The sequence below is a fragment of the Hemitrygon akajei genome, chromosome 7 (genome assembly GCF_048418815.1).
Source record: "Hemitrygon akajei chromosome 7, sHemAka1.3, whole genome shotgun sequence".
NCBI lineage: Eukaryota > Metazoa > Chordata > Chondrichthyes > Myliobatiformes > Dasyatidae > Hemitrygon > Hemitrygon akajei.
In genome coordinates, this window is record NC_133130.1 from 69,988,065 (window position 1) to 70,002,178 (window position 14,114).

The 14,114-nt window shown below is 38.5% G+C and overlaps 1 protein-coding gene across 1 annotated transcript in view; it reads left to right on the plus strand.

Moving 5' to 3' along the window:
* zdhhc14 (zDHHC palmitoyltransferase 14) overlaps positions 1-7,151 on the plus strand; it is a 117,896-nt gene extending 110,745 nt beyond the window's left edge. The window contains exon 9 of the mRNA XM_073051143.1: positions 6,016-7,151. Coding sequence (XP_072907244.1) covers positions 6,016-6,372 — 357 coding nt within the window. The 3' untranslated portion in view covers positions 6,373-7,151. The remainder of the gene's footprint in view (positions 1-6,015) is intronic.
* Positions 7,152-14,114: the final 6,963 nt, after the last annotated feature.

A 14,114-nucleotide genomic window follows, 5' to 3' on the forward strand; every position in this document is an offset into this window, starting at 1 on the left:
CTGGCCTGCTGCATTCCACCAGCATTTTGTGTGTGTTGCTTGAATTTCCAGCATCTGCAGATTTCCTTGTGTTTAGTTTTTAGTTAACATTCCTTATAATAGCATGTGTATTTAAATTCACTAATGGACTAATATTGGTCCAAATTTACTATTAAATAAATTATGGAATATAATTTAGCAGTGTAACTATTTAAATGCCCAGCTTATCTGGCTTATACACTGTCTATGTCCCTATGTCCCAGAGATTCTTTGTCATTCACTGGCCCTTTTCTCCCCCTTGATTTCTAATCTGTTATCCACTGTTTGCCTCTCATTCTAAGAGTCTTCTCTTTTCATTTTTACCCATATTTGCCTTTCTTTCAGTATATTACAATTTCTGTCAGATTCATAATTCTCTTTTTCTCCCTGTATACTTATCTAATTTTCATTTTCTGACTCTTGCTATTTATATTTTCCTCACTTCCTTAATTCTCTCTTGTTACTTGCATCTTGCTTTCAGCCCCTTCTACTTCTCACCCTCACTCTCTTATTTTACTTTTTTGAATAAACTTCACAGTATCTTAGATTGGAAAACAATAGTTTAACTTGAGAAATACAAAGTTTGAATAGGTTTCTGTGATATACTTTTAACAGCCCTATCATTCTACATTTAGAATTTACCAAGCTTTGAAAGATAATCAGTTTCTGTAAATATGGTGCCTTATTTCATTAAATATCTAAATAGGTAAACTCTAAAAGAGATATTTAACAATTTGGTGCCAAATATGATTTCCAACAAGTTCATTGTACAAATGATCTGATTTGCTCAGCTCCATTTTGTTTTACCTCCACAGCAGCAACCATATTGTTAGTAAACAGACAAGTTTCTGTCTGCTTCCAGCAATCAGAGAGAACCAGTTGTGTACTTTGAGTACACTGCAGATTATTCAAGAAATGGATTGAAACTTGACAAGCAAAAACATTAAAACTTTCGCAACTATTTGCTATTTTTTACTTGGTACAACTGGAGTGCGTAATCTAGTACAATTTTCAGATTTCAGTTCTTGGGGACTATTGGAAATTGATTAAAGTCATACTAAAAGTTTTCAGAACTAGTATACATAGTTGGCTCTTTCTTCAAAAGAAGTCGTTTTTTTTCTGGTAGAAAATGCACGATAACTGCAAGGTTTCACCCAAACTGGAGAAATTTCAAGAGCCCAGTGTACTTCATGCAACCTCAGAACTGATGTCCGGTCAGGATTACATTTTGGTATTTCATTTAAGATTGGGACCATTATCTATCTACATCAGACAGAGCCCAAGAAATGTTACCATGTTGCTGCCATGCTGGAGATGTAAAGTAACATGGTTCCTCAAAGTAGAAGCGTCCAAAGATTTTCCTCCATTAAAGGGACAAAGACATTAATGCTTTTATTGTTTGAAGTAAAATTAGGAACATAAATTAAAGAATATTACTTTGAACGCTCCTTTCTTCCCTTGAAGACGTTCCTTTGCCCAAAGGACAGTGCTGCAGTCTGGTCAATTGCATAGTAAGTTTAAAGTGCATCTTTACAGTAAGTTCAAACTGTATTCAGCATTGTTTCTGCTGTATCTAGAATCAGTAAGATCGGTACTTTGGGATCGTGGCCTATATTTCACTTCCTGTCAGGTAAGTTTATTGCATATTTAGATGAGCTAATGGCATACCTTCCTGTCCACGCTGGACTTAATGGTAGCATATTCACAGCAGTTTCCTCTGTTGCTAACCCTTTTGCCTGTGGGAAGTGTCTTTATTAGCCTGAAAAGACGCGCAACATATTGATTTTTTTTATCAGATCTTTGCATCAATTCCTTTGCTGCATAGAGAGCAGTTCTTGTTTACTTCATTCCATCGAGACAACTATAGTTCCTCATCACTGGGAGTATTCTGGTCACTTTAGGCTAATCTCTAAAACATCCTTTTTAAAGTCTGGTGCCAGAATTAAAACACGCAGCATATCATCGTTACCAAGACACAGGCGAAGTATGCTGTTGTTAGAGTTTGTCGCCCCCTGGTGACGCTTCCTCGTATGGTTTCATTGCTTAATGCATCTCCCCACTTCACACACATTTATTTATCAGCTTATCTCAAAAACTCACACTTTGGAGTCCCATACTGGTAAGTCAGACTTCTTTCTGCAACATATATTACAACGGGAGCAGATTTGATTGAGAGAATGCCAGTTTGGGTCCTATTTTACATGAAGTTGGAAGTTATGGAGACTAAACTTCCTTCTGACTGAAGGATGGGATATGAAGGGGGTTGGAACATCAGAATTTGGTTGTTTTCTGTATTTGCACAGATTTGTCAGGGAGTAAACTGTCTGGAAATGCCTCACCACATGTTTAGGGCTCTTGAATCTTCCACTAGTGGTCATTGTTTATCTTTTTGCAGTTCCTCTGTAGATTTAAAATAACTTCACCAGAGTATTGGGAAGAGGAGGTATAGTGTGGCTGAGGAGTTGAAGGAAACCACTAGTTTGATGTGATTTATCATTGTGGGACGTTCACCTTCATCCCTTTTCGTTGTGTTCCCAGGCTTACTGCTGCTCTTCTCCATGATTTAACTTGATAAATTGCAGTTCACTGCTATTAACAATAAAATAGTTTGGTTGTATTCCATGGCTCCTGCTCTCAGAACCACATGACCAGTTTGTAAGATGCAATTCTGAATGGTAATTGTAAATTGATGTTCAGCAACAAGTGCTGGTGGAACTCCATTATCAACCAGGCAGTTTGTCCCAGACACTGGTATTACCTTTGCGCTTTGCAACAGCACAGCACCTCCCTGCCTGGAGAACTGGAATACATCAGTGTTATTTTGCAACAACCTGGCTTTTCAGCAAATGAGATCTCTTTCTGATCGCTCATGTTGCTGATTCACATGGTCATGAGTGCAGTCTTTTGCTCCCTGCATCTGGGGCAGATTAAGGCTGTCAACAGCATGGCAGCTGTTGTTGTGCATGAGAACATGATATAAGTATTTGTCCTTAAGTATGTAACATCTGTGAGTTCTTTAATTAGAGACTACATGGCTGACTGGCCAGTGCTTTTACATTAATTGCGGCAGTTGGGAATAATCCAGAGCTGAGCAGTTCAGAGTCTTGTGACTTTGAAGACCACAGGTGATGCAGAGTCACTTTAAAGATGACTAAAACAGACACCACAGGGCATATATAGGAATGCTAAATGAAAGTTTCCTAAGATTGACTGTTTCAATAATCATTTAAATTTACCGTAAACTGCAATCGCATGCAAACACACAAAAGTGTATTGGTATATTTTCTGTCTTCCACAAAAGGCAGGATTTACCCACCCATTTCAATCTGACTTCCCACATCCTTTCTGATATGTTGGCCCATGGCTTCCTCCTGAGTATGGCCTTCTCTACTGCCAAGATAAGGCCACACTCTGGTTGGAAGAGCAACACTTCATGTTCCTAGTCTCTGACTTGATGGCATGAACGTTGGCTTCTCTAACTTCTGATAATTTCTCCCTTCATGCCCCTCTCTCTCTTTCCATTCCCACTTCTGGTTACACTCTCCCACCAACTTCCTCTGGTGCCCCATTCTCCTCTTTCTTCCATGGTCACTGTTCTCTCTTATTACATTCCTTCTTCAGACCTTTTTCAATTCTACCTATTACCTTCCAGCTTCTTACTTTATCTACCCCTCCCACACCCACTCACCTGGTTTCACCTATCACCAGCCAGTCTGTACTCCACCACCACCAACCCCCACCTCCCACCCACCTTCTTATTCAGCCTTCTCTACCTTTCATTTCCAGTCCTGGATGAAAGGTCGCAGCTCAAAATGTTGGCTGTTCATTTTCCTCCATAGATGGGCCTGACTTGGTGAGTTCCTCCAGCACTTGTATATGTTGCTCAAGATTTTCAGCATCTGCAGAATCTCTTGTGTTTTTGCTTTCATTAGCGTTGATGTTTTGTTACAAGCTTCCAAGCTGAAAGGCATCCAGCCTGTGAGGCTGGATCTATACTTAAATTCTGCAAGTCATCCAGGAAGGGAACTTGTCCTTCATGATTTTATGTCTTCAAAAAGACCTTGGTACACAACTTATATTGGGTGAAATCTGGACCATAATCTCTTACTCTTCTGTTCCAGTTTCTTCTGCATGAACTAGATATCATCACGTTGAGTACAGAAATACAGAATATTCAGTTCAGCTGTCTACACAAGAGACATGCAACCAATTTGACCTTATAGTTACAGTAATTCCACCACTCCCCCCCCCCCCCCGAGCTTTTCTGTTTATTCTGCTTCACTTTAATTGCATCTAGTTATTCACTGGAATTACACCTAGTGATGTTTTGCATTCTAACCTATCAATTTAGAGTTTTCCTGAATTCTTTATTGGATTTTATGAGTGACTATTTTATATGAATGGCCTTTGTCTTTTTGTCAGTGGAAATTTTGCTACATCCACCCTATCCAAACCAGTCATAATAGTATAAGCTAGGAGTCATTTCTCAGCTTTGTTTTCCAGAGAAAAGTCATCTCCATCTGTCCAGTCTTTCCTCCCAAGCTCATGCTGTCGGGTCTGGTATCATCCTGGCACATATTTTGCATCTTCTCCAGTGGTCTTCATAGGAATACATTAGTTCTCAGCTTTTCCTTCTATCTAGCAGTGTTTGCTTTGCTTCTCATTATCTTCTGAACAATCATGTATAAATACAGTGGATTCTGGTTAATTGGGACACATCGGGACCAGTACATTTTGGCCCAAATAAACAGCTGTCTTAATTTGCTGAAGTTCCATGAAAATAGTATAAAAGTTATAAAAAAGACAAACTACCATTTAACTGAGTAACAAAATATGTATTAAAATGAAGTACAGACAAATTAGAACACTATCAATACTACTACAGCACTAAAAAACTGTATTGGTTCCTAATAGTTATCAGTGGAGGAATTCATTCAATGTATGTTGCCATGTTCATTTGACTATAAATGAACAAAATCAGTGCAGACACCTAGTGCAGATAATGGACTACCTTCATACAAAGCTTTTGATGATTGCATATTCCAAGTCTTCATTTTCATTGTAACAATCAAGATATATTCAAATATCTTCAAATCTTTGCAGTTCCTAAACTTGGTGATGTAGTGAAATTGTTTTATTTTTACTCCCAGCCATTTCTGGAATCTCAAAGCCTGAATGTTTGAAACTGCAGTGAGCAAAACAGTTCTGAATTGACTTACTGCTTATTTCTCACCAACTACAGTGACAAAAATCACTGTTTTTTGAACACAAACACATGCAACTAACATGACTTAAAAATCGTTCACTCTAAGTGTCTAATGGTAATGCAAGTGCTCATTAGAAATTGTTCCACAACAGTTTCCTGTCCTAATTAAGCAGCACAGTGTCCCAAATAAAAGGAATCCTGGCTATTTTCTTGATTCGTTTTTGTTGTTTAAAAGTTGTCCCAAATAAGCGGCTGCCCCAATTAACCAGAATCCACTGCATTACTCTATATCTTAGACCTCTGGATACCTTCACCATAAAAAATGCTCGGCTTAGATGTAATTGAAATTATGCATGATATTACAGAACCTACTTTTCATAATCAAGTACATGTAGGTTATAAAAGCTTGTTGATGCCTCAAAGAAGCAATTTTCACTTGTACAAAGACCTCTGGAAAAATCTAGGTCCTAATGTTTAAAAAAAAAACATGAGAATTACTTTAAATATCTGTTTCTCAGATTTCTGGGCAAGTCATGGACATGTTGCTATGTCCTATTGTAGTCATAACTGGAGCTCATATGGGAAAGCTGTTTAATAATGTTTAGAAATATCTCGTAAGTTAATTATGCAACACTTAGAGTTGCCAATTTTCTCTTCATTCTCTTCCCATCCTACTTGAAACAATTTATTTTTGCTTCTATAATATTTCTGAGATTTGTTTCATCTATTCTCCATTTATACTTGAGTGCGATCAGAATCAATGTAATCAGAGAACTAAATTTGTTTTACAGGCTGCAGCCGTACCACTTTTACAGAATGAGTTAAGTCCAACCAGCGAAGAGCCTCCTCTACCTGGAAAGATGACAATTTCTCCCCCATGTGCCACATTGGCTCTTAGCCAACCAACACCTCCACCATCTACTCCAAACCTTGCAGCAGAAACCTTACTTACAGATACAGTGCCAGTGAAGGAAAAATGTGAAGGTCACCATTTCCTCACACCGGAAGAGGCACCATCACCTCCAGGAATGCTTACTCCAGGTACTCCTCTTCCTCATAGCCACACAATGCATGTCCTGAATGCGGTCACCCAGGATTCAATGCACGAGGATTCAGTTCGAGGCCTTGTCAAGCTTAGCTCAGTTTGACCCATTATAACTTCCCAAATTCCAGATGTTGCTGTAAACACCAAAAGTCATTTCAGGAAAGGGCATCATTTTTTCCAGCACAGACTAGAAACAACAGACAATCACTTCCATCTCGATACAGAGAATAAGTGCCACGGTGTAAAGAAGAGCCATCCTGAATCACTCAGACTAAGAAGCAACACAGTGGACATTCTTTTGTCAATGGGGCCATAGCAAAAAACTATTCAACTGCACTCTGATATTGTTCAAGTGTTACTTCTACAGTGCCGTGCTTTGAAGATGTTGCACAGTTGAGATCAGTCAGAAAGATCAATGATATATCAGGTTGCTGAAATAGAAGAACACTGAGTAAATCAATTGCTAAACACAGTATGAATCATCTTTATCATCAAAATATGAGTATTCATCTCTTGCGTCGGTGATTTGCAATAACTAATTAACAATGTGTTCAGACAAAGCCTGTTTATACTGTAATCTAAGTCACTATGCCACATTGTAAGCAAGTGTTAAAGAACTTGTGTAAAAAAAATATATTTTGTTTTCCAAAGAATACAAACAAGGGCAAAGGAAAGCAGAGAAGTGAAAAATCCTATTATCCTTCACTGTATTCATTTTTTGGTTAGAAAGACCAAGAATATTAAGGACCATTATCATTTATCTCTTTTTTATGTACAGTGTTTGAAAAGAAGCTGTGTTGTGCCATGTCACCATATAAAATGGGTGATATTTATTTCCTGTGTTTATTAATAAAAAAATTGATAACACTTTTATTCTTTAAATTGCTGTACCTTGGTGATTGTGTGCAATGGACTTCCTGTTTTCAGCTAAAATGTAATGTTCCAACTCAATTTTGATTGTTTTCCCCACAATTCTTGATAATATTTATCTGCTTATGTGCAAGGAACAAATAACCATACAGTAATTACGTTGATTATGTGATTGATCTAGCTTGGAAATAACTGACAAATTCGTCCCACTTCCCTGCTCTTTCTCCTTTGCCTAGCAGGTGTTTCTTTTCAGGTGTTTTTCTAACTATATTTTGAAACCTCATTGAAATCATCTGCTATCACCTGTTCAAGGAGTGCATGCAGATCATAATAACACAGTGTGCTAAAAGAAATTCTGTTTGAATCTCCTCTGAACATTTTTACAATCATGTTAAATTTGTGTTGTTTGGTTACAGTTCCTCTTCACAATGGGAAAAAATTATCCTTATTTACTCCAATAAAATGTTATATTCAGCTGCTAATTGCTCCAAAAGGAACAATGCTAGCTCTACTGGACTTTATCTGATCTGTTATCCAAGGCCATTCTGGTGTATCCTTTCCAAAGCTTTAACATGTTTTCTAAATTGCAGTGCCCACAATATGACACACTAATCCTTATGAGACACTTGGATTAATTTATACTGCTTTTGTATAACTTCAAAAAACAAAAAAGATTCAAAAAGAGGCAGCCTCAGTGGAGGTCATTGATTTGAAATGTGAACTTTGTTTCTTTCCATTAATGCTACTTGACTTGTTGATTATTAACAACATTCTCTGCTTCTATTTTTAGTATAACTTATTCTCCTTGTACCCTGTTGCTCTATTTATAAAACACAGAAGCCCTTGGACTTGTTTTAAGCTTTCTTAACTTGCCCTACCATATCCAAATTTTGTACTTTTCTTGACCCATTTTATATTTAATTTTCTTATCTGGTGAGAACACATTATTTCATACTTCCCTGCATTAAATTTAATCTGACTTTGCGATGTTTCATTAGTCTGTTTTGTCTTCATTATTTCTTACACTAAGTTCCATGTCACCTGCGAGATACTTTGTTTTGCAAAAACAGTCCTCTGTCCCATTTTCATTTGTCAGAATTAGATGATTGCATCTTCTTTACTCACTGAGTTAGAAACAAGTACAGGTACTGAAGAAATGCTACTACATATATTTCCAGAATTCTTCCTCTCCATGTTGTTCACTTGTTAGAGTAATGTGAAATCTTTAGCCTGCCATCCACCCCTCCATTATTAGTAATTTTCCATCCTCATAAAATTTTATTATAACTTTACATCTCCCTTCCCCTCTTAATAGTTATATTATTATATCTAGCATTATATTTAAATAGTTAGCTGGTCTAATAGCTAACATTTTTCTCCATAATTACACCCAAATATGTTTGTCTTTTAACCATCAAGCATGCCATTCCCATCCAAGGTTTTAGTTAGCATTCATCAGAATTGCCAGACCAACCCACTTTTTCTTTCTCAGTTCATCCTTGTTTGCTTTGAGCTCATTAGAACGTAAATGACAAGTAAAGGCAAATCTTTCACCTATGTATCATTTTAAGATCATCACCCACACAACTGAAAGTATATTTGGCAAAAAAAATATGTGAAGTGTGAAGAAAAATTTCTTTTTCTCTGGGAGATTGTTCAGGTCTAAAGATGAGTATGTTACAGTGAGAACATGGAAGAATATTGAATTGAAGTTTTATGCTGCACATGTATTATAAAATATAAAGTTTATTTTGTGATTGTACCAAAGGAGGACAAAGGGTTATTTTATAGGAAGTCTGGGGGTGGTGGTGGTGGAAGTACATGCAGTAGACTTGTTTGTTAAGTGCTAAAAAAAAATTCTCAGAGCAGGGACTATTTGCAGATGTAAGACTGAAGGACTGAAGTTCAACTTTATGTAACCCCCTGGGTCGCCTCAGGCTCGCTCAGCTCGTTCTCGTCTAGGGGGAGCAGCCTTCGGCCCCGGCAAACTGGGTAATCAGCTGGTGTGGATGCTGTGTGATGTCCCCGCCTCGCCCAAAAACAGACAGTACACTATATGCGATTAAATGAGTACAATTTATAAAGGTTACTATAACTAAGTGATTAATAACGATACAGTATATATGAAGGAAAAACAATAAAGAAAAGACACCAAACTTATCAAAGTCCAAACCACTTCGTGCACAACCGTTGGAGCTCAATTACTGAAGTCTTCTGGCCACCATTCAATCCCCTCCGAACTCCTCGACTCGCAGCTTAGGACCACCCGAACTGGTCAACCAAGCACATCTAGCTTTATCTCCTCTCCTCGGAGTACCTCCTGGCCTTGGACCCCCGCTTGGGGTCCGTTCCTCGCCCAGCTTACAGCATCGCGTCCTCTCTCTCTCAACCCCTCGCGCCAATCTCCCCAAAAGCCTGCCAACAATAGCTTACAGACTCAGAAGAAAGAACATTAATCCCAATTGGTTTACAAAGGAATAGAATTCTCGTTATCAGTAAATTTTAACCCAAACAAGTTTCTAGCACTCTCTCGCAACAAAGAAGCATTCCTGCTTTTAACAAAACAAAGAAGCCATTTTGATTACATACACAGTAACAAAGAAAAAAGAAGAAACCCCCTTTACATTTACAACATAATTTTGGCTGTTTTAACATTATTTAAAGTTAAAAAGCAGAAATTTATGAAATTGGAAGACCAGCAATATTGAAGTAATGTAACTGTCATTTTTCCATAACATATTGTTTAAGATGCTATGAATTTAATCATGGGTGTCAATTGAAAAGTATCAGTTTAACCAATTGTATAGCCACTATCAGCGTTCTTTAATTGTCCCTCATTAATATTTCATGAAACTTGTATTGAATGATGTCACATAACTTTAGTTTAATCTTCCATGTATTAAACTATCAGATCAAAGCTAGTTCAGTTGTTGAAAAAAGCCCATTGCCTCAATTATAATTTCTCTTTGAGTTATATCCTCAGATTTTTTTTTGTTGTATTGCATAATGGTTCACAGATTATCATTACACACGTTACTGTTGATGGTAGCCATAACAGCAATTAAATTAGAACACATCAGCATCCATAGCAGCCAATGCTGAGAACCCCTGTGGCCACTCCCTCAATAATAAGTATACTGCTTTGTATACGGGGGGGGGGGGGGGGGGGAGGGAATTACCTACCGAGGGATCTCTGGCACTGCGTCTGGCTCTGTGGCTCATAAAGGAAGGGGAGGGAGAAGAGGACTGCAATAGTGATAGGGGATTACATAGAGGAGTAGACACGAGATTCAATGGACGCGGTAGAGACACCCAGATAGTATGTTGCCTCCCAGGTGCCAGGGTCAAGGATACCTTGGATCTGGTCCACCACATTCTAAAGGGGGAAGGTGAGCAACCAGAACTCTTGATGCATATTGGCACCCAGTGATGTGGATAGGAAAAGGGAGGAGCCCCTGAAGAAAGAAATTAGGGAGCTGAAAAGCAGGTCTTCCGGGATAGTGACACAGTGCCAGTGAAGGTAATAATAGGATGCAACACACACAAAATGCTGGAGGAACTCGGGAGCCAAGCAACATATTTGGAAAAGAATACAACTGACATTTCAGGTCGAGACTCTTCAGCAAGACTGGAGGAGAAAAGATGAAGAGTAGAGAATTTTGTATGTGTTGTTTGGATTTCCAGCATCTGCAGATTTTCTCTTGTTTGTAACAATAGGGTGATTTGCCAGATGAATATGTGCTTGAGGAACTGGTGCAGGGGGCAGTGTTTCAGATTTCTGGATTATGGAATGTCTTCAGGGGAAGGTACAGCCTGTATAAAAGTGACAGGTTACAACTGATGGGCACCAACATCCTTGCAGGCAGGTTTGCTCGAACTGTTGGGGAGGGTTTTAAGCTAATTTGGCAGGGGGTGGGAAACTGAGTGATAGGGCTGAGGATGGGGCAGTTGGTATACAAGCAAAGGCAGTGTATAGTGAGACTTTCAGGAAGGATAGGTAGATGATAGGGCAAAATTGCAGTCTGTGGGATGAGTTGCAGTGTAACAGGGACAAAATTGAAAACGGTTACAAGTACAGGACTGAAGGTGTTATATCTGAATGCATGCAGTATATGGAATAAGGTAGATTATCTTGTAGCCAGGATGGGCTACAAACTACTACAGATGATAGAAAATGCATGTCAAAAGGCCAATGTTATGATCGTCATGGGAGGTTTCAATATGCAGGTAGATTGGGAAAATCATGTTGGTGCTGATTTTAAATCCCAAGGGAAAGAATTTCTTCAAGACTGGAGGGAGGCAGAAGTAAGGAAATTTCAGGCCAGTTAGCCTGAACTTAGTGGTTGGGAAAGTGTTGGAGTAAATTGTTAAGGATGAGGTTTGGGATATTCGGTATCTTGGTACATGGTAAAATGGGCTCAAGTCAGCATGATTTTCTTAAGGGAGAATCTTGCTTGACAAATCTGTTAGAACTCTTTGAGGAAATAACAAGCAGGATAGTCAAAGGAGAATTGGTGGACGTGTACTTGGATTTTCAGAAAGTTTTGACATGGTGCCACAAATGAGACTGCAAGATAAGAGCTCATGGTATTACAGCAGAGATATTAGCTTGGATACAGCATTGGCGCTCGGTAACTAGTGTTGTTCCGTAGGGTTAGTGTCACGACTGCTTCTTTGTAGGTTGTATTTCAATGATTTGGATGACAGGATTGATCACTTTGTGGACAATAAAAAGATAGATGGAGGGCCAGGAAGTGTTGAGGAAGCTGGGAAGGTGCACACGGATTTACACAGATCAGGAGAATGGCAAAGAAGTGGCAAATGAAATACAGTTTTGGGAAGAATACGACAATGCACTTTGCAGAAGGAATAAAATCATAGACTAGTTTCTAAATAGGCAAAAAATTCAAAACTCCAAGGGGTAAAGAGACTTGGAGTCTTTATGCAGGATTCTCTAAAGGTTAACTTGCTGGTTGAGTCAGCGGTGAGAAAGGCAATTGCAATGTTAGCATTTATTTTGAGAGGACTGGAATATAAGAACAAGGATATAATACTGAGGCTCTATAAGGGACTGGTGAAGAGTACTGTGAGCAGTTTTGGGCCCCTTATCTAAGAAAGGATGTGCTGACATTAGAGAGGGTTCAAAGGAATTTCACAAAAATTTTTCTGGAAAAGACAGGGTTATCATTTGAGGAGCGTCTGATGGCTCTAGGCCTGTACTCGCAGGAATTTAGAAGAATGAGAGGGATTTCATTGAAACCTATTGAGCTAAGAGTAGATGTGGAGAGGATGTTTCCTATAGTGGGGGAGTCCAGTTCTAGAGGGCACAACCTCACAATAGAGGATCGTCCATTTAGAACAGAGATTAGGAGGTATTTCTTTAGCCAAAGGGTTGTGACTCCGTGGAATTCATTGCCATAGGTGGGTGTGGAGGCCAGGTCATTGAGTGTATTTAAGGTGGAGGTTGATAGGTACTTGATTAGTAAGTCAGGGCATGAAAGATAACGGGGAGAAGGTGGGAGAATGGAGTTGAGAAGGAAATGGATCAGCCATGATCAAATGGTGCAGCAGACTCGATGGGCCAAATGGCCTATTTCTGCTCCTATGTCTTATGGCCTTACAGACCATCCCAAGATTAGAAACGCCCTAGTTATTGACTCCCTGAACATTAAAACGAGCTCCCATATTACAAAATGCAAATGTCTGAAATAAGTACGTGTTCTTTCCTACAAATAGATGCAGTTTTGTTTCTCTCTCCTTTTCAGTAATTGGTTTTAACAGGTTTTTTTTGCTTTTGATGCTACTTATTGCAATATTGTTCAGGTATTGTCAACAGCTTGAGTGATTTTTCTGTACTTTCCAACTTACAGACAAAATCGACTAAAGGATTTCTGTAAAAATGGAAGCAGTTTTTAACCCAGGGATGGTCTGTATATACATGGTGACCACACCCAACCTACTGCATCAATGATGTTGACCACTCCATTCCACCAACTGATAACTAGATTATTATCTGATCTTGAATGAGACAAAAAATTTTCTAATTAGACTCAGTGAAGTTTTAAGTTGTTATTCTCACTCAAATCTATACTCAGTGATTTACATTAATTTCTGTTCTGTCAACATCTTGATCTTAAAATTGACAATGAGAAAATTCCTCTCTATCTCCATCACCTTTTCCAGTCACTCTACCCACTGCATTCCTTCAATTATGTCTTCCTTGTATTTCCAGCTTCCTTTGTTCACCATTAAAGACCAAGGAAGGTCCTAATTGCTGGAGGTTACTCATTGTGAAGTCTTCTCTTAAGAACTAACTCTGGTAAAGCCTCTGATTATCTATCCTTTATCTTTCTCATGAGGTTAGTTTAGTATCTGATGACATTCCTCAAAAAGCCTTCTGTGTTTTTAATGATTAAAAGTAATTTATTGATATAGACTAAGTAAATAAAACTATGTGTAAATGACCAAAACTGCTCACAGCCTGGATCACTTGTCCATTGTTGATGAATACTCTAGTCTAATACAGATGGAGCACCCCCTATCTGAAATGCTTGGAGCCAGAAGTGTTTTGGATTTCGTATTTTGGAATACTTGCATCTATATAATGAGATACCTTGGGGATGGGAGCCAAGTCTAAACATGAAATCCATTTACATTTTTTCAGGTTGACCACACTAATTTTCCAGAAACTGATGATTCAAATGAAATTGTGGGATGTTTACTGGGCGGCCACCAGATGGCACCCTGTTTAGCGCATGCAGTGCCATCTGTGGTGTGGATTATTTTGACAAAAGCATTCTACAATATTTTTCTTATTTACATTGCACTTATCTGTGGTAGTTCCAATACCTTGTGCTTATTTTATGTAAATTTAACCCTAGCTATCGCTTCTAAGATATTCAATACATATCGATCCAAGAGAAGGTTGAAATGTTGGAATAAACTGGACCAAGATGTTTCTGTGCATAAGCTGTA